General features: G+C 49.8%; 1 protein-coding gene across 14 annotated transcripts in view; it reads left to right on the forward strand.

Annotated features, from left to right (window-relative positions):
- The window catches only part of RNF144A (ring finger protein 144A), a 133,731-nt gene that overhangs the window by 95,813 nt on the left and 18,690 nt on the right, over window positions 1–19,228 (forward strand). For all 14 annotated transcript variants that reach the window (XM_060413809.1, XM_042245756.2, XM_060413810.1 and 11 more), the window contains 3 exons: window positions 9,171–9,275; window positions 9,418–9,478; window positions 17,660–17,867. In XM_060413809.1, the coding sequence (XP_060269792.1) occupies window positions 9,171–9,275; window positions 9,418–9,478; window positions 17,660–17,867 (374 nt within the window). The remainder of the gene's footprint in view (window positions 1–9,170; window positions 9,276–9,417; window positions 9,479–17,659; window positions 17,868–19,228) is intronic.

The following is a 19,228-nucleotide window of genomic DNA, read 5'->3' on the forward strand; positions in this document are numbered from 1 at the left end:
TCCATCGGGCTCCCCAGGCAGGTTCCTTTGCAGGTGCTCGAGGCGCAGAAGTGGTCAGTTACACAGAGGCCTGGGAGCTGGGAACGCAGCTGAGAAACCCTGCCGTGGTGTGCACGCTCCTTTCTGGAAAAGAAACCTTCACCGTAGCTTGCGTCCGATTTAATTAAACAATGGTGTGCCTGAGATGGTCGGGGTGCCGTCCTGGCGAGTATGCCCACAGCAGAGTTGGCTCTGTGTGTCCCCTGGCACTGCCTTAGCGCTAAACTGAAGAGGATGTATTTTTTTAAAATTGGTTTTATATTGATGTATAGTCTTAACAATGTTGTGATAGTTAGACATGTCAGTATGCTTAGTCACTCACTTGTGTCTGACTCTTTGCGACTCTTTGGACTGTAGCCCCTCTGTGCATGGGATTTTTCAGACAGGAACACTGGAGTGGGTTGCCGTTTTATTCTCCAGGGGATCTTCCTGACCCAGAGATCGAATCCATGTCTCCTGCATTGTCGGTGGATTCTTTCCCCGCTGAGCCATCAGGGGAGCCTCTGTGAATAGTTTCAGTGCACTGCAAAGCAGCCCATCCATACATGCACGTGCATCCATTCTCCCCCAAACTCCCCTCCCGTGAGAGCGTTGAAAGCACACCTGGATCTCCTGAAGATGCCGCCAGCATCATTTTGAGCCAAAGGCTGTACGGCACTTAAGGGCTGCAGGCCTTCTGTTCCCATCAGGCCTCACTCAGACCCAACATTTTAGTCATCAGAAAAGGAAAGTGCGGGTGTAGGATTTATTTTCAGTTTGTCTCATTGCATTTTTTTTTTTTCCCATTCAAGGAATTCCAAAATTTAAAAAAGTCCAGAAAAAATATTTTTCTTTAAACTGTGAACAACTAAAAAAGTTACTGTTACAAGTAAACTCTCCAGACGGCCTGCCTGTGTGTTGCTCAGATGTCCTGGTTAGTTTCTGTCCCCTCACAGCTGCCTCCCCAGAGGCTTCTCCCTTCCTGCCCCTTGCTCTGTTTGTCTCTTGATCTTGAAAGACAAGATCAAGGTCAAGATCAAGATCTCTTAAAATGTAGGCTCATTTGGTAGCATCATCTACATTTTACGGATAAGGAGACGGAGGTTGCAGTCATTTAAGTCTGTGTGTCCAACTTCCTTTTATGCTAGACCCTGGCTTCTTGAGGGCACAATTCTGCCCCCAAATACCTGGTTTACAGCAGGACCCGTGACTGCTATTGTTCAGGCGCCCAGTCGTGTCCCACTCTCTGCAACCTCACAGACCTCAGCATGCCAGGCTCTTCTGTCCTCTTAGCATCTCCCAGAGTTTGCTCAGATTCATGTCCATTGAGTCGATGATGCTATCTAATCATCCTGATAGATGAATTGAACCACAGAGAGTCGGCCTCAGCTACGTGCTTGGTGGCCAAGCAATGTTGCCTCACTGACGCCCCAGGAAAGGAAATTCAACCTGGAGCACAGGAAGCTGTTTTGGGGCATTTTCTGAGCTGGGGAAGGATGGGAGGCAGAGGGCCCGGGGGGAGGTGGATGGACAGACAGACCTCCAGCTCAAGAAGAACACAGAGAGTTTTCATTTCTAAAGGGTGAACTGGAATGGTCCAGCCGTGTCTGGCTGGATTAAAGAATCCCCTTTATGCAAAATCGCCTCTTTTCTTGCCTGAAGGGAAGTTTTCCAGCCTCAGCTAACTGGCTGGCTTCCCTGTGCAGCTGTGCCTGGGAGCAAGCTCCCAGCCCCTCCCTGTCGCCCCCAGTATGCCATTGCGGGGAGGGCCTCCCGAGACCACAGCTCTCCTCCTCTGTAAGGTCGGTCGTTCACCCGGCCGTGGTTTCACCCCGCCTTTCATTTGTTGTCCTTGTCGTTTTAGTTTCCTATTTCTACCGGATAGCAGCTCTAATTCAGATCAGATACTTAATTTAAGTCAGAGCTTGTGAACAGAGGAAAAGAGCACTGTTTTCTCACAGGGGGCTTGCTGGGAGCACTAAGAAACAGGGGATGGTTGTGATTTTTTTTTTTTTTTCACAACTGTTTATTAGAAATTAAGATGTTGAGACCAGGCCTGCTTGGGTTTGCAGCTCCGTGTGGCTTGAAGGACAGGAAACACCTGTGTGCCCACAGCCTGGGGGGCAGGGGAAGGCCCAATCCCCTCGTGGAGGCCCCAGGGCCCCCACCAGCAGAAGTGCCTGTGTCTTTTTCTTGGGGACAGACCTGAGGAGAGAAGAATGAAGAGAAGGCTCTCTTAAGATAAAAAAATGATCAGAAAATTACAGGCTTTGGGTTAGAAGAAGAAGATTGACCTCGAGGAGGAAGAGGGTCCAGAGAAAGCCTGGAACTGCGCTTGGGCATCAGCGCCCTAAAATGCAGGCTGTTTCTGACTCCGCCGTCCTTGTGGGCCTCACCCGTGTAATGGAGATGAACGGAGTTCTCCCCGAGGCTCAGGGCACATGTGTGGAGGAGCTGCTCCGTGGCAGGCCGTCTGCAGGCCCTTAACCCCTTTAGCTCATTTCTGAGTTCAGGGTTAGAACTGCAAGAATCCAAAAGAGCAGCTTTCCCCAGCCATGCGTCCCAGGGAACATCTGTCCTAAAAGATGCACTCAGATGACCATCACGGTTTGGTGGATTTGCTGAGCACCATGTGCCGGGTCCCTCTCTGTACCCACCCTGGGACACTCTGGGTGCCCGAGAACACAGAGGAAGCCCCAGAAATCCACAGGAGGGATGACTGTCGATTTAACTTGCAGCTCCCTGAATTATTGTATGTTAACCCCTCCTACTTGTGGCTCAGATGGCAAAGCATCTGTCCGCCATGTGGGAGATCTGAGTTTGATCCCTGGGTCAGGAAGATCCCCTGGAGGAGGAAATGGCAACCCGCTCCAATACTCTTGCCTGGGAAATTTCATGGGCAGAGGAGCCTGGTGGGCTACAGTCCAAAGGATCTCAAAGAGTCAGACCTGACCGAGCAGCTTCACTTCCTCACAACCCCTCCGGTCTTCCCTTCCCCCGAGAGGTCTTTATGATGAAGATGTAGTCGGATAACATGCTCATTCTTGATCCTCACGACTCTGGAGCAGACAGACCATGTCCTGCACGTAGGGCTTCTCCTGCAGCTTTGTCAGAAGCCCGAGGAGAGCACCCTCCTTGCGGAGGCAGGGGGGCGGATGGCGCCTACCCATTAGAAGCTCCACCTCTCAGCCAGCACACTGGGGACGGGCAGCGTCGGACGGGCTTTGGTCTCTGCGGATGAGCAGAAGGAGTAGCTTCAGCTTCATGTTCTTCTGTGAGGCTGGGGGAGCAAGGGGAAGGCCTGGCTCGGTCCCAGAGTGCTCCCAGGTCATCAGAGCTGGCCTGAGTCGTCCATAGAACATCCCCACTATTGCCTCCTGGTCACCTCCCAGTGTCACCCTGAGACCAGCCCCCGGGGTCAGGTATCACTCGTCCTCTGGGTCCTTGTGGCCATGGCCCAGTTCTCAGAACAGGGCAGTTCTTTCCAGAACAAAGGACATCCTCCTGCGTTTTTATCAGCAGGCGTGTGACTGCACCGGCAGGGCTTCCCAAGGCAGGTCCACGTTTGATGGCTGGCTTTTCAGATCCTCGTGTAGCTGCAGGCTGGGCGGAGGCTGGGTCCACTTCCCTACCCACAGCCAGGGCCGTCCCAGTGCCCTGATTGGGACTGGTCATCCTGCCCCGTCAGGTTCATCTTCACACTTGGAGACCAGGTTCTTATACAACATCTTTTGGTGATATGGATCGACTCTGGGCACCCTGGAGCCCACGGCCTCCATAGATGACACCTGCCGCTCGGCTCAGCTCTGGGGCGCTTTCGCGTCTACCCTGCCCCCAGGCTTCGTAGTCCCGCTGGACCACCTGCCCTGTTTCTCGACTCCACATGCTGTCACACCTGTGCACCGTCTCCTGGAGCTTCTGTGCCGTGGGCGGACCCAGCCCTGGGATGGACAACTTCCTCTCTGGGCAGCGATATTGAGTGAGCAGTATCCATACCTCGGGCCGGCCAGTCTGCCTCTTTGCGCTTGTTGTGGTGAGGCGGGGACGGCCACCATCACAGCTCCCCATGCCACCCTCCGGAGAAGCGGATGCTCAGTGCCTGCTGGTTTAATTGACCTGGAAAATCCCAGCAAATGACAGACTCACAGCTAAGAACTGTCGACTCCGTGCTCTTGAAGGAGAGCATTGCCCATCAGACGGGCTCAGCCTGTGTCTTTCTCTGCACCTGTGGTCACACACTCTCCCACAAGGGTGGGGGCATTCTGGGGTGACAGGGCCTCAGAAGGGGTCACGTCTGCCCCAGCTGCCTGTGGGGTCAGCTGTGCACGGACACCAGGCTGCAGGTTGGGGGGCCCGTGGAAAGGATGGGCACCCCAGTCTGGACTGGTAGACTGGCAGGGTTTTAGTGGGAAGACCTCCATGTGGACAGAGAGAGAGGCTGGTGGGTGCAGGCTAACAGGGTCAGAGTGGCAGGAACTGGTGTTACTGAGACCTTCTCTGTGTGTCCTTCCACCACGGACACTGCCTGCATGGAAAGCCATTTTCCTGGTCCAGTGGTTGACTGGGTTTTGACTCTTAGAAACCCTGAGGGACCCTGAGGGAAAGGCCCAGGGGACATATGGCGGGCTGAGCATTGACATTACCCAGTGCCCCCCAACTGTGGGGCCTACCTGGGCCTCAGCACCCAAGGGGTCAGAGAACTCAGAGGAGGTGAGTCCAGGAGACAGCTGGCTGGTGGTTTGGCAAGACCACTGGACCGAGAGTACACGTAGATGAGAGGTGTTTTTTTTTTTTTTTTTCCCAGTAGAAAGTAAATTTGATTTTTTTTTTCCCCTCTAAAAATTTTATTAATACAAAAGCAGCCTTCATCTCTTGGAGTCCCTGGTTTGGGTGAAGTCAATCCCTGCAGCCTGGAGTGGCGTTGCTGCCAGAACATACACGGCAGGGCTTGCTGGGTGGTCTGCTCCAGTTTCCAGCCCCTGGCAGCAGTTGGACGAGGGGTTTGCATGAAGCATCCTCGTCTCGCCTGCCATGCTGGGTGGTGGCTCCAGCCGCCTGAGGACAGCCCTGTAGGAAGTGTCTGCCCTCCTCCCCCGCCAAGGGGCCCGGAGTGCCCGTCCAGCTAGCTCTCTGACAGTGACCTGAGGTCCGTACCCCAGGTCTCCCCTCTGCAGGGATGCGTGTCCGTGTTCACATCTGTGCAGGTGTTGGCTTGGTCTGTGTGCGGACCACTCACTCCCCTCGCTGTCAGCCTCTGTCTCTCCTGCCGAGTTGTTAAGGCCCTGCTTTTCAGCAGCACTCTATCAGGCCCAGGGCCTGGGAGGATAAACAGCCTGGGTTTCAAAGAGCCTGCCTCCTAGCAGAGGAGGGGGTAAGCAGACCCTCCCTGAGTGAGGCCGTGGGGGCTGGGCAGAACTCGTGGTACACGTGCCAGGCACCTAGCCGCTGAAGCATCATTTTTGGCCTCGGGATTTGTTTCCTTCCATACTATGGGGGGCCAGGGGCCTCAGGGGTGCAGGCTCACATCTGGCACGACAGTTCACTGGCATTCCCACCAGGGCAGTGGTCCCAGGGTCTTGCCTGAACCCGGTCCACGGGAGTCCCATGGCTGCCGTTCAGATCTGCCTGTGTGGGCCATTTGTAAACACGGATCCCTGATAAGCAGAAGCCACTCAGGCACCTTTGAGCACTGCTTCTGGGGGTTTCTCCCAGCTGTTAGCATCATCAGTAGCCGACGGGCCTCCTAGGGAGAAAGCGGACCAAGTTCAGGCTTGTTGCAGACTCCGTACCAGGCAGCCATCTCTCTGCAGCCCCTTCTCTTTGTGAAGGATTCTGAGGCAACGGGGTTCCCAGCAGATCGGTAGCCCCCGCTCTGCATCTTGGGACCCGGGTTTCAAAGGGTTGGCTGAGAAAGTGGAGAATGAACAGTCTGGAACTTTCTGCAGCTCTCCATACTCTGCCTCACCGCTCCTGGACCCTCCTGTGCTTTGTGCAGTGGACAGCCCTTTCCTGAGAGGCCTTGTCCCTCTGGCCAGCTTTCCATCTCTGCTACCTTCCTGACCCCCCTCCCCAGGGTGGGTGGGAACCCCCCCACACCCTGAAACCTCAGCATGGTGCGTCTTTGCCAGGAGGCTTGGGGTTCTTGATGGACAGGGAAGCTGGCGTGCTGCAGTCCGTGGGGTTGCAAAGAGTGGGACATGACTGAGCGACTGAACTAAACTGGGGGTCTTGATGTCCTGGAGGGTCCCAGCACCCAAGCATCAGGGACGCATAGAGACACACTCTGGGGTGACTCAGACTTTGCGGGTCTGAAATGCATACGATTCTTTGTACTCATTAGAAAACTTACACGAGGTAACAGAAAATAAGTAAGAAATGATTGCTTATGGAAGAATTCTTGACTGGGGAGGAAGGAGGCCAGAATTTAAAAAACAAAACCGCCACCTCTTTGGAGTCAGGCACACATGGGTTTGAGACAAGCTCCTCCACTTACAGACCCCAACTTTGTCCTGTTCCTAACTTCCCTAAGCTTTGTTCTCTCCTCTGTCTAAGGGGAGCGATTAACACCTCCTAAGAGTCTTGTTTGTTTAGTTGGCTAACACAGGTGGTGATTAACTTGGAGTCTTGAGGCCTTCGGTTAAGAAGAGCTGTAATTAATACAATAGTCGGGAATACATCAGTGTCTGCCTCTGTCCTGTATGTTTATTTTCACCGAGGTTTCTGTGGCATTTTCGGGTGCTCATTTCAAGACATCTTTTTGCTATTAGATTGAAAAACACAGCTTGTGAGTCATGGCCCAGTTTCTATCTGGAAGAAGACTGGTCTTGTTTTCCATGGATGCTTGGTCAGATATAGATCCTCACTGCTCTCTCCTTTAAAGGGGCTTTCATGCTCTGCTAGTCTTTGTGTGTTTTTTTTTCAACTAAACTAATTAATTGATTTTTAGCTGTGCTGAGTCTTTGTTGCTGTGCAAGCTTTTCTCTAGTTGTGGTGTCCCAGCTTCTTGTTGTGGTCACTTCTGTTGTCGTGGAGCACGGCCATAGGGCGGGTGGGCTTTGGCCTCTAGAGCACAAGCTCAGGAGTGTGGCTTGCTGGCTTAGCTGCTCCGTGGCACGTGGGGTCTTCCCGGATCAGGAATCGGACTGGTGTCTCCTCCATAGGTCGTCGGGTTCTTCTCCACTGAGCCGCCAGGGAAGTCGCCATCCCTTTTATATAGTATGCAAATAGATGCTTCCAGAAACAGTTATTTTGCAGATTGTGCAGAGCGTAGAATGTTCACCCACCAGGCAGCCCTCTGCAGGTGTGACGCACTGCTTGTTGATACATGCAAGTCCTTGCACAGCGATGTCCTTGCACAGAAATGTCCCCTGAGTGTACCTATCACACCAGCTTTAACTGTTGCATTTTGTCAGCTTCCTCTCATTGTGTACTTCTCTGCACAATATTGTGAGAGTTTTATCACTTTATGGCATTCTAGTGTCCCCCAGAGACTTGATTTGCTGCTACTGCTAAGTCGCTTCAGTCATCTCCGACTGTGTGACCCCGTAGACGGCAGCCCACCAGGCTCCCCCGTCCCTGGGATTCTCCAGGCAAGAACACTGGAGTGGGTTGCCATTGCCTTCTCCAATGCATGAAAGTGAAAAGTGAAAGGGAAGTCGCTCAGTCGTGTCCGACTCTTAGCAGCCTCATGGACTGCAGCCTGCCAGGCACCTCTGTCCATGGGATTTTTCAGGCAAGAGTACCAGAGTGGGATGCCATTGCCTTCTCTGCACATTGTACTTCTTTGCACAATATTGTGAGAGTTTTCAGCGTTTTATCACTTTATGGCATTCTAGTGTCCCCCAGAGACTTAATTTAGACAGACTTAATTATAAAAAAAGTAAAAGAATGATCTTGCTGCTAAGGTTGTGATATTTTACACCTATGACTGTAAGACACCAATGACCAAGATACACATGCATCAGATAATAGCCACCACTCTTACTTAGCTGGTCTGTGTATCAGGAATCACGCCAGGTGACTTTCCACACTTTCTTTCTTACCGTCTCAGAAGCCCAGCAGGATGGGCATCTCTGGTCTCTTGTCCAGAGAGCTGCGGCCCGAGCCCATCGTGAGACCGATCCTCAGCTCTGCCTGGAGGGACCCGGGTTCCAGGTGTCTCTGTAGCTCTGCAGCCTAGGCTGTGACAGGAAGTGGACTTGGAGAGGCTGCTGAGACATTTCACTTTGTGTTGCCGTCACTGAGAGGTCTGGTTTCTTATCCTCTTTGAGTTCTGATGTCATCTGATGTAAGTGCTTTAATGTCTGTCTCAGTCACATCGGGCAGTGACCTTGCCTAGAGAAGACCATCACTTTTCTTCTACTTTTTGTTTAAAAAGTGCTTTTCAGGGAGCATTGGATTTTCAAGACCAGCAGACAGTAATGCAGGAGTGGACCGGCCCTGGGAAAGGCCGCTTCACTTTGGCATGAACTCTGGTTTGTGTCTCCTACTTACTTTTCTGACTTACTTCGGATGTTCAGCCAGATGGCCAAGTCGAGGGGTGGGGAGTGGCAGCCAGTCATTGCCCATTGCGTGAGAGGTCACTGAAGGAGGGTGGGCAGCTCGACCTGGGTTCTCGGTGGGGGCGCAGGGGCAGCCAAGAGGCAGGTGAGGCTGTGCTGGAGTCTGGGTTCTGCCCTTGCTGTCTGGGGAAGCTGACAGTTCCTTGTTTGAGTCTCAGTTTTCACACCCAATTGACGGCGTGGTCATATCTTTCCTTAGATAACATTCTAGGTGTCACGTGAAACAGTGGCATACAGGGGACTGAGCAGAACCCTGATATCTGGTGTGTGTTTGAGGAGTATGGGTCCCCAGCCTCCCTTGCCTCCCCGCTCCTCCCACCGAGCATACTGGCGTGGTGTTTGCCGAGGTCGGGCACAGGGACCCAACCGCATCCTCAGCCCTGGTGCAGCAGAGGTACCCCACAAATATTTGTCGAGTGAATATAACCTCTAATTTGGTTGTTGCCATGGACTACAGGGCAAAAATACAAAAAAACTGTACTGGAACAATGTGCTTGATTTGTCTTTTTTTTTTTTTTTTAAATGCATCACTGCTCCTTCAGCCTTAAGGAAGATGTTTACAGATACTTCTCTGTGTTTTGTTTTTTTCAGTGCCTGAAACAGTATGTGGAGCTCTTGATTAAAGAAGGATTAGAAACCGCGATTAGCTGTCCAGATGCTGCCTGCCCCAAACAGGGCCACCTGCAGGAGAATGAGGCACGTATGGCTGGGGAAATCAGGGTGCACGTGCGGGGGCTCCCCAGTGAGTCGGGGGTCCCAGGCTCTGTCCAGGATGACCTGGCATTGTGTGCTAGCCCTCAAATGGTTAGACTCCTTTTTCTTCTGTTTCTTCCCTTAGATTGAGTGCATGGTGGCGGCTGAAATTATGCAAAGATACAAAAAGCTACAGTTCGAAAGAGGTAGGTGCCCGGTGTCGCAGACGCTTACAACTCCTGTGACTGAATCCGGTGTATAAACTGGGGGGAGTGCTTCGGGTGGGTGCCACTGTGCATCATTGGATGCAGTACACGTGAAAACATTGATGTAAATTAGCCTTCTGAAGCTTGGCTTCAGAGTTTTCTGCAGAGCTCACAGTTGAATGGCCTCTATTGGGGGGGGGGTGTCTAGTTGGTAGCAGGAAAGATCCATGGAACAGCTTGCTTCTAGGGATCTGGGATTATGGGGGTGGTTTAAAGAAACCCTCATGGAGCGTTATTCTCCAGCCAGGTTAAGGCCTAACAGTCTGAGGAGTAATCCTTAGGCCGTCACAGAATTTAAAAGATAGGAATCCTTGGAAGGAAGTCCCGAGGTCGGACAGGGTGGAATGGTGATGGTCACCACCCTGACCACAGGTCTGTTGCCCACACTGTCTACTGCACGCTGATGGGGCCAGTAGGTGCTGGGGTCTTGTCTCACTAAGCCTTACAGCAGTCCAGCAGGGTTGCCTGTTAGCAGACACCCACAGAGGCTAACTAATGCGCCCTGGTTTCCGTCTCTGGTGGGTGGAAAGGCATGGACCAGGTCCCCCCCTCACCGCTGCAGGGTCCCACCCTCTCCTCCTGGCTGCAGCCAGGCTGCTTCAGTGTTAAGACACATTGATTGTCTGGTGGATCTTTGTCATTGCTGTCTGAAATGCGCCATGTCCGTGTGTGTGTGTGTGTGTGTGTGTGTGTGTGTGTGTTAGTCGCTCAGTTATGTCCGACTCTTTACGACCCCATGGACTGTAGCCCTCCAGGCTCCTCTGTCCATGGGATTCTCCAGGCAAGAATACTGGAGTGGGTCGCCATTCCCTTCTCCAGGGGATCTTCCCGGCCTAGGCATTGAACCCAGATCTTCCACATCGCAGGCAGATTCTTTATTTGTCTGAGCCACCAGGGAAGCCCCATGCCGGATTCATAAGATGGTATTATTCTGTGGATTTTGTTTGATCTTGTTTTCATATCTCTTCTGGATCTTGGGCTCATCTGAAAAGAAGCAGAATAACAGACATGTGTAGACAATGTTCTGTATGTAAGACTTTATCGTGGAGATGCTGTATCTGGATTCTGTAATTTCCGGATGGGTTATTGAGCAACTGCTGTCTGCTCCCCACTCTTCCTGGATGGGTTCTTAGTGATCTCCTGAATCGGGCGTTCATGAGAGATGAGCACACCCCCGGGCTTCGTGTTTACAGGAAAACACTGTCAGGATGGGAATGGAATGCGGAATAGACCAGAGCAGTGTGTCCAGAGACGCCTGTTTAGCTGAATGTGGAAAGTTTTTTTCTCCTTTTTTTTTTTTTTTTTTTTTAAGAAATGCTAAAGATAGCTGCATTTCCTCTTGAGACTCACTTTTCAAGGCAAAAAGAAAAAAAAAAAAGGTAATGTGTGGCCAACCTAAAAAATATCATACAGGAGTTCTGATAACGTTGAAACTTGTTTTCAAGAGCTTATTTATTGAAATGCCATATATTCTTTGGTTTGGGGCAGTTTATAGCTCAAATATATGGCCATATGACACAAAAGTTGGTATGTAGAGCTATAAATTTGATTAATTTCGATTTCTGAGGCTGTGAGCCTCTTCTGAAAACATTTTCCAGAGGGAATCTTGACAGAAACTGGCAGTTATTTGGGTTAGAAGAAAATGAACTTTCTATGACATTGAATTTTAAAATGCAGCTGGGTAAATGTTCCTACCTAATAATTTTAACTGTTGTTATTTCTTCTGTACTTTGGCTTAGTCAAAGAAGATTTTTTTTTCTTTTGCATAGTAATGAACCCAACTTGACTTAGGTTAAAAAAATATCTCTCAAAACGATCACTTTAGAATATTTTGCTAGTGTTGTGTTCAAAGCACCAAAAAAATAAAAAAAGGATTCAGACTTAATAGGACCAGAGAGCTGTCTGAATGGAATATGAAAATGTTAGACCTGAAACATGGCTATTAATTATAGCCAGTCACTGAGCAAATGGACTGGTAATAGCAAACAGCCTCTTCCAGCAACACAAGAGAAGACTCTACACATGGACATCACCAGATGGTCGACACTGAAATCAGACTGATTGTACTTTTGCAGCCAAAGATGGAGAAGCTCTATACAGTCAGCAAAAACAAGACGGGGAGCTAACTGTGGCTCAGATCATGAACTCCTTATTGCCAAATTCAACTTAAATTGAAGAAAGTAGGGAAAACTGCTAGACCATTTAGGTATGACCTAAATCAAATCCCTTATGATTATACAGTGGAAGTGAGAAATAGATTCACGGGATTAGCTCTGATAGAGTGGCTGAAGATCTATGGACGGAGGCTTGTGACATTGTACAGGAGGCTGTGATCAAGACCATCCCCAAGAAAAAGAAATGCAAAAAGGCAAAATGGTTGTCTGAGGAGGCCTTACAAATAGTTGTGAAAAGAAGAGAAGCGAAAGACAAAGGAGAAAAGGAAAGAGATACCCATTTGAATGCAGAGTTCCAAAGAATAGCAAGGAGAGATAAGAAAGCCTTCCTCAGTGATCAATGCAAAGAAATAGAGGAAAGCAATAGAATGGGAAAGACTAGAGATCTCTTCAAGAAAATTAGAGATACCAAGGGAACATTTCATGCAAAGATGGGCACAATAAAGGACAGAAATGGTGTGGACCTAACAGAAGCAGAAGATATTAAGAAGAGGTGGCAAGAATACACAGAAGAACTATACAAAAAAGATCTTCATGACCCAGATAATCATGATGGTGTGATCACTCACCTAGAGCCAGACATCTTGGAATGCGAAGTCAAATGGGCCTTAGAAAGCATCACTATGAACAAAGCTAGTGGGCTATTGAGCTATTTCAGATCCTAAAAGGTGCTGCTGTGAAAGTGCTGCACTCAATATGCCAGCAAATTTGGAAAACTCAGCAGTGCCCACAGGACTGGAAAAGATCACTTTCCATTCCAATCCCAAAGAAAGGCAATGCCAAGGAATGCTCAAACTACCGCACAATTGCACTCATCTCACACACTAGCAATGTAATGCTCATAAATATCCAAGCTAGGCTTCAGCACTGTGTGAACCATGAACTTCCAGATGTTCATGCTGGATTTAGAAAAGGCAGAAGATGCAGAGATCAAATTGCCAACATCCGTTGGGTCATCGAAAAAGTGAGAGACTTCCAGAAAAGCATCTATTTCTGCTTTATTGACTATGCCAAAGCCTTTGACTGTGTGGATCACAACAAACTGTGGAAAATTCTGAAAGAGATGGAAATACCAGACCACCTGACCTACCTCTTGAGAAATCTGTATGCAGGTCAGGAAGCAACAGTTAGAACTGGACATGGAACAACAAACTGGTTCCAAATAGGAAAAGGAGTACGTCGAGGCTGCATATTGTCACCGTGCTTATTTAACTTATATGCAGAGTCCATCATGTGAAATGCTGGACTGGATGAAGCACAAACTGGAATCAGGATTGCTGGGAGAAATATCAATAACCTCAGATATGCAGATGACACCACATTTATGGTAGAAAGCAAAGAAGAACTAAAGAGCCTTTTGATGAAAGTGAAAGAAGAGGGTGAAAAAGTCAGCTTAAAACTCAACATTCAGAAAACTACAATCATGGCATCTGGTCCCATCACTTCATGGGAAGTAGATGGGGAAACAGTGAGAGACTTTATTTTGGGGGGCCCCCAAATCACTGCAGATGGTGAATGCAGCCATGAAATTAAAAGATGCTTGATCCTTGGAAGAAAAGTTATGACCAAACTATACAGCATATTAAAAAGCAGAGATATCACTTTGCCAACAAAGGTCCTTTTAGTCAAAGCTATGGTTTTTCCAGTAGTCATGTATGGATGTGAGAGTTGGACTATAAAGAAAGCTAAGGGCAGAAGAACTGATGCTTTGGAACTGTGGTGTTGAAGAAGATTCTTGAGAGTCCCTTGGACTGCAAGGAGGTCCAACCAGTCCATTCTAAAGGAGATCAATCCTGAATATTCATTGGAAGGACTGATGCTGAAGCTGAAACTGCAATACTTTGGCCACCTGATGCAAAGAACTGACTCATTTGAAAAGAGCCTGATACTGGAAAAGATTGAAGGCAGGAGAAGGGGATGACAGAGGATGAGATGGTTGGATGGCATCAGCAACTCATCGGACATGAGTTTGAGTAAACTCTGAGAGTTAGTGATGGACAGGGAGGCCTGGCGTGCTGCAGTCCATGAGGTCACAAAGAGTTGGACTGGACTGAGTGACTAAATTGAACTGAACTGAGCAAATTCTAGATAGGATCAGTGAGGCAGTTTTCAATTTGCTCTCTCCCTTCGAAAAGTGAAAGTGAAGTCACTCAGTCATGTCCAACTCTTTGGGATCCCATGGACTGTAGCCTACCAGGCTCCTCCCTCCATGGGATTCTCCAGGCAAGAGTACTGGAGTGGGTTGCCATTTCCTTCTCCAGGGGATCTTCCCGACCCAGGGATCAAACTTGGGTTTCCCACATTCCAGGTAGACGCTTTAACCTCTGAGCCACCGGGGAAGCCCTTTGAAGTCACCTTCAAATGAGGATGGTGACTGGTGGAAAAGTGACAGTCTATATCATCTTCCGACAATGTTTAGTTACTAAAAAGTGCTGTGGTCACAGTTCCAATACTCCCTCCATTTGTACATCTCAAATCAGAGCCTTATTTTAACCTGAGTGTCCCTACTCTTCCAGCCAGGGTCCTTGGGGAGCAGGACACTAGGAGGGAGGTTCTGGGAGGAGGTCTGTTGTGTACACTCTGTCTGCCAGCTGTAAGATCTGCAAAGCTGGGAGCTACAGGCTCCCCGGGAAGGTCATGCCCCATGGCGTTACACACGAGTTCCTTTTTGGACACTGGCCGGGCCATGGTGCACTGTTTGCTTAAATTTCCGGGTCAGTGGGAGCTGGAGCAGCATGAGAAGGAACGGAGGACCCACTGCCCTGCACAGCGTGTTTAAGAAAGAACACCTTTTACAAGAGTCTTGGGCTTTTTGATGAGTATGACTGTTAGGGACTTACTTTATTTTTATTTATGTATCTATCTTGGGGAGAGGGGAGCTCAGATTTGTTTCTTCATCTTGTGCCAGAAAATATACGTCTTGCTTTGTTTGAAAATATATTACGTACAAATATGTGCATGTATACATACTAGATACAATGTGTATAATATTTATAACATATTGGCTATAATGTATCTAATGTATAGTATATCAATGTGATAGTATATATATGGTATATATAGTATATATAAATATATAGATGTGATGGATAGATAAATAGGTAGATAGGCAGACAGACATCGATATGTATGCATAAACACATCCTGGAAAGAAAAGCTGTGCTGGTGGCCAGTGTGGATCTTCCTATTGGTTGTGTCCCATCTTGCACACCCAGCGGGCAGACTCCAGCAGCAGAGGGATCTTGTAGAATTTTAATAGACGTCCGAGAGCAGAGCCCGGCTGTGCTCTTGGGGTGGGGGGTGCCAGCAGCACTGAGAGAGGGGGGCTCTGAGCTGGCAGCTCAGTGGGGCAGGGTGTTTGCCCTCCGCCTGCTGCAGGGAGTCTCTCCCATGGGGATGGGCAGTGCCCTCTCACAGCTCCAAGAAGACACAAGTCACACGATGCAAGTAGTTACCATGGAAACACTAACTAGGTCTCCTCTGCTGCACACCGCATCCTATAATCAGGGCTACATGTGCGGCGCTGAGAGGAGTGACCGAGAGATGCTGCCCAACGGTGACAGGCAGGAAGAGACCTTGGAAAAGCTGGCTGCCTCCTCTTGGCACAGGCTGCTGAGAGTAGGAAGGGGGCACCATGGAGACTGGAAGGACCTGAACTGGGCAGTCCCCTTAGGGGCTCGGGTGGACCCGCATTGAACCCTCTGTCAAGTCAGCCAGGAAGCTGACCCAGCGGAGGATGTAGCTTATCTGCACGCGTCCCGCAGTCTTTGCAGACTGAACACCCACATCCTGCAATGGCGTCCTTGCGGGGGCCGTGCCTGTGGGGGCCCTGTGATGTAGGTGAGGCAGGTCCGGGCTCACCCAGCCCAGAGCCAGAACTGGTGGTAGAGAAATCCAGATAGGGGCAGGGGAGGGCCGCCAGGTAAAAGGCACAGCGCTCTGGGGGAGCAGCCTTTAGCATTTTCTCCCCCCTACCCCCTCTGCCCCAGGGCACCGTTCATCCCTCCGTCCTTCTTTCTCCTGCCCTCTCAGCCCAGGAACTCGCAGACCGCTGTCCCCACACACTTGCATTTTCCCCACAAAACCACCTCCTCGGATCTGGCGGCCAGGAACAGTCTTACAAAAGCAAACACTCTCAGCTCATGACAAGGCTTCGTTTTACACATTCACTCACCACTGAGGCCTCAGGAGGATTTTACCTTATTAACATGAACATCGATGAGAAAGTACCACATTGTCCTGGATGCCAGAGTTCCTTTGTATCAGCAAGTCTTCTAAACCTTCTGCTGGACCTACTGGTTTGATCATTTTTGTACTATTAATTGTGTTCAGTTGCTTTAGTCGTATCCAACTCTTTGCGACCCTAGGGACCATATACTCCATCAGGCTCCTCTATCCATGGGATTCTTCAATCAAGAATATTGGAGTGGGTTGCCATGCCCTCCTCTGGGAGCTCTTCCTGATTCAGGGATCAAACTTGCATCTGCCTGTATCTCCTGCATTGCAGGCAGATTCTTTACCCACTAAGCCACCTGGGAAGCCCCTAGGTGCTATTGACTAATTCACCTTTTTAAAATAGGGTAGGAGTCAGCCAACCATGGCTGGTGAACCAAATCTGCCTGGCCCCTGGCTTGGCATTGTAAATAAAGTTTTATTGAAACACTCCTTTATAGATCAACACAGCTGCTTTCGTACTTCCAAAGTAGAGCTGAGCAGTTAGATGGAGACCTCGTGGCCTTTAAAGACTGAAATACTCACCGTCAGAATTAGATGATAAGGTGGTTTTCAGTCTGTTGGTACCCGACAAGAACTTGAGGGCTGAATCTGGCTTCCAGTTCAGGGAACGTGGCAAACACACGCCTGTTGAGGGGCAGCCCAGCCCACCTGCAGCCCATGACAGCCGCAGCCTGCTGGGGGTCCCAATGTCTACACATTCCATCTCTGATGTGGGTGAACCGGCCCATTCTGGCACTGGCCAGTCACATGGCCGAGAAGAGCCTTTCATTGCTTCTAGGTTCACAGCGAGATAGAGTCCGTTCCTTCTCAAGAGTGACCCTGGGAACAGCTTGCAAATCAGTGGCCAACTTGGAGGCCTTTGCAAACACCCTGTAATCCTTTGGCCTCCTCGCCTTTTGGCCTGGCATCAGCATCCGTGTGGGTTCCAATTGGGTGCTCCCTCCCGGCGCCCAGCACTGAGAGTCCAGTCACACTGGACAGAGGGCCCAGGGGACCCATCATCAGGCTCACTGTGGTGGTGGGGGCAGCTCAGGACCCTTTATTTAAAGAAACGTGAGATGTGGACACAGATGAGAAGGCATGTGAGTGTCACAGGGTCTTGTTTTTCAAAATCAGCTTTCTCACTAATTTCATTAAATCAGGCTCCACTTCAGAGGGAAAACTGGCTGTCGAAGAATGAATTTCACACAGTCCTTAGCTCAGGGCTTTGATGTGAATTTGGGATGGAAACCATTGTAGGCGGATGGGCCCTTTGATGAGAAGAGCCAGCCATCTCCTTTTCATCTTATGCTTCCATCCTTACCCAACATTTTGGGGTGCCCACAGCACAGCCCGTCCAAGGCTATGAGACTTCAGATGGGTTGCCGTGGCAACACCGTGTCTCAGGGCAGGCAGGTGGGGGCAGGAGGCACTGGCTGGACCATGGGGTTCCCAGGATGGGGCTCTGGAGCCTTGAGGACTCTGGGGGTACTTGGGGGTTTGCTCTTCCCCCATGTGAGTGGGCTCGGGAGTGGGGAGTGGCTGGAGGGAGGAGGGGCCAAGGGGCCCCCAGGTGGGTCCCAGATCCTAAAGTTCATGTTATGTCTGACCTTGATTTTCTTTTCTCCCTTAAATATGAGAAGCTGTGTGGTGACGTGTCCGTCTGTCCTAAGCCCCGCCAGTTCCCTGGTCCTGCAGACTCTGACTCGCCCATTTTTTCTCTTTGTGTCAGAGGTGCTCCTGGACCCCTGTCGGACTTGGTGCCCGGCGTCTACATGCCAGGCGGTGTGCCAGCTCCAGGAGATGGGGCTGCACACCCCCCAGCTGGTCCAGTGCAAAGCCTGTGACACGGAGTTCTGCTCTGCCTGCAAAGCCAGCTGGCACCCCGGCCAGGGTTGCCCGGAGACCATGCCCATCACCTTCCTTCCCGGGGAGACCAGGTACCTTCCAGCGTGTCTTTTCTGGTCACCTTGTACTAATGAATGAAACAGAACCTGTTAAACTGGTGCACGCCTCGCAGTGCAAGAGTCTCAAGCTTAGGAAGACCCCAAGGGTACAATCGTTTGTTGTTGGTGGTGGTTTAGTCACTGTGTCTGACTCCTGCGACCCCGTGACTGTATTCTGCCAGGCTCCTCTGTCCGTGGGGTTTCCCAGGCAAGAATCCCGGAGTGGGTTGCCATTTCCTTTTTCAGGGGATCTTCCTGACCTAGGGATCAAACCTGCGTCTCCTGTGTTGCATGTGGATGCTTTACTGCTATGCCACCAGGGAAACCTGGGTAATTGTTTGGAAGCTCACTGGTCCTCAAATAACCATGTAAAGTGATGACGTATTTAACCCTTACAGTGACTATGACACTCAGAATGCATTCAGAATGCCGGAATTTGCTCTCAATTTCAGTGAATCCCTACTCATAAATGCTTCAGGTTCCGCACAATCTGCTCAGTTCTGTGGAGAATCACGTTCCCCTTGGTAAATGCCATGAGTTCATGACGATATAGCAAATTCATCCCATAATCGGTGAATCTGAACCACTTCTTCAGATGACTCTGCATTTTCAGCTGACATAAAATTTAACAGCATGGGCTGGGTATCCTTCTACAGTTAAACCTAGAAAGATACCTGGTTGTCATTTTGTGAGCAGCACAGAACCCTCGCTGCCACTTACTGGTCACTTCACACAGGCTTGCCCTGCCCAGTACGCTTCATGCATAATCCCGTCTGCCAAACTCACACCAACCAGAAGCTGGGGCTCAGAGAGGTTGCCACCCAGCCTGTGTGCAGAAGAGCTGCACTTGAACTCAGGCTTCAGTCCGTGCATGCTCACCTCTGTGGCCTGCCCAGACCTTTCAGGAAAACGATTTTGTACAGACACCAAGTAGATCTAAGTAAATGATTAGCGTGTGTGTGTTTTTAACATTTTTTTCCTTGATAATAACAAAGAGCCTACTATGTATTATTAACCTTTTGGAAAGTATATGAATATATGAATAAGGACATAAAATTAGACCTCCCTTCTAAGCCTCTGCCCTGTTTCTTTGGTTTGTCTGTACACATCTAAATTTAGATCTGTGCTGACATTGCTCATTTTTTCCCCCATAGTTGCTGATTCAGTTTTCTCTCTCTCTCTCTTTTTTTTTTTTTTTTGGTGATTATTTTCCAGAGTTTGAGATTCTTTGGTTTTGACTTATTTCACTTACTAGCAAGTGACCTCATAACAGCCCACTCCAGTATTCTTGTTTGGGAAATCCCGTGGACAGAGGGGCCTGGTGGTTGACAGTCCCTGAGGTCTTAGAGGGTCGG

This window comes from Ovis aries, chromosome 3, assembly GCF_016772045.2.
Source record: "Ovis aries strain OAR_USU_Benz2616 breed Rambouillet chromosome 3, ARS-UI_Ramb_v3.0, whole genome shotgun sequence".
Lineage (NCBI taxonomy): Eukaryota > Metazoa > Chordata > Mammalia > Artiodactyla > Bovidae > Ovis > Ovis aries.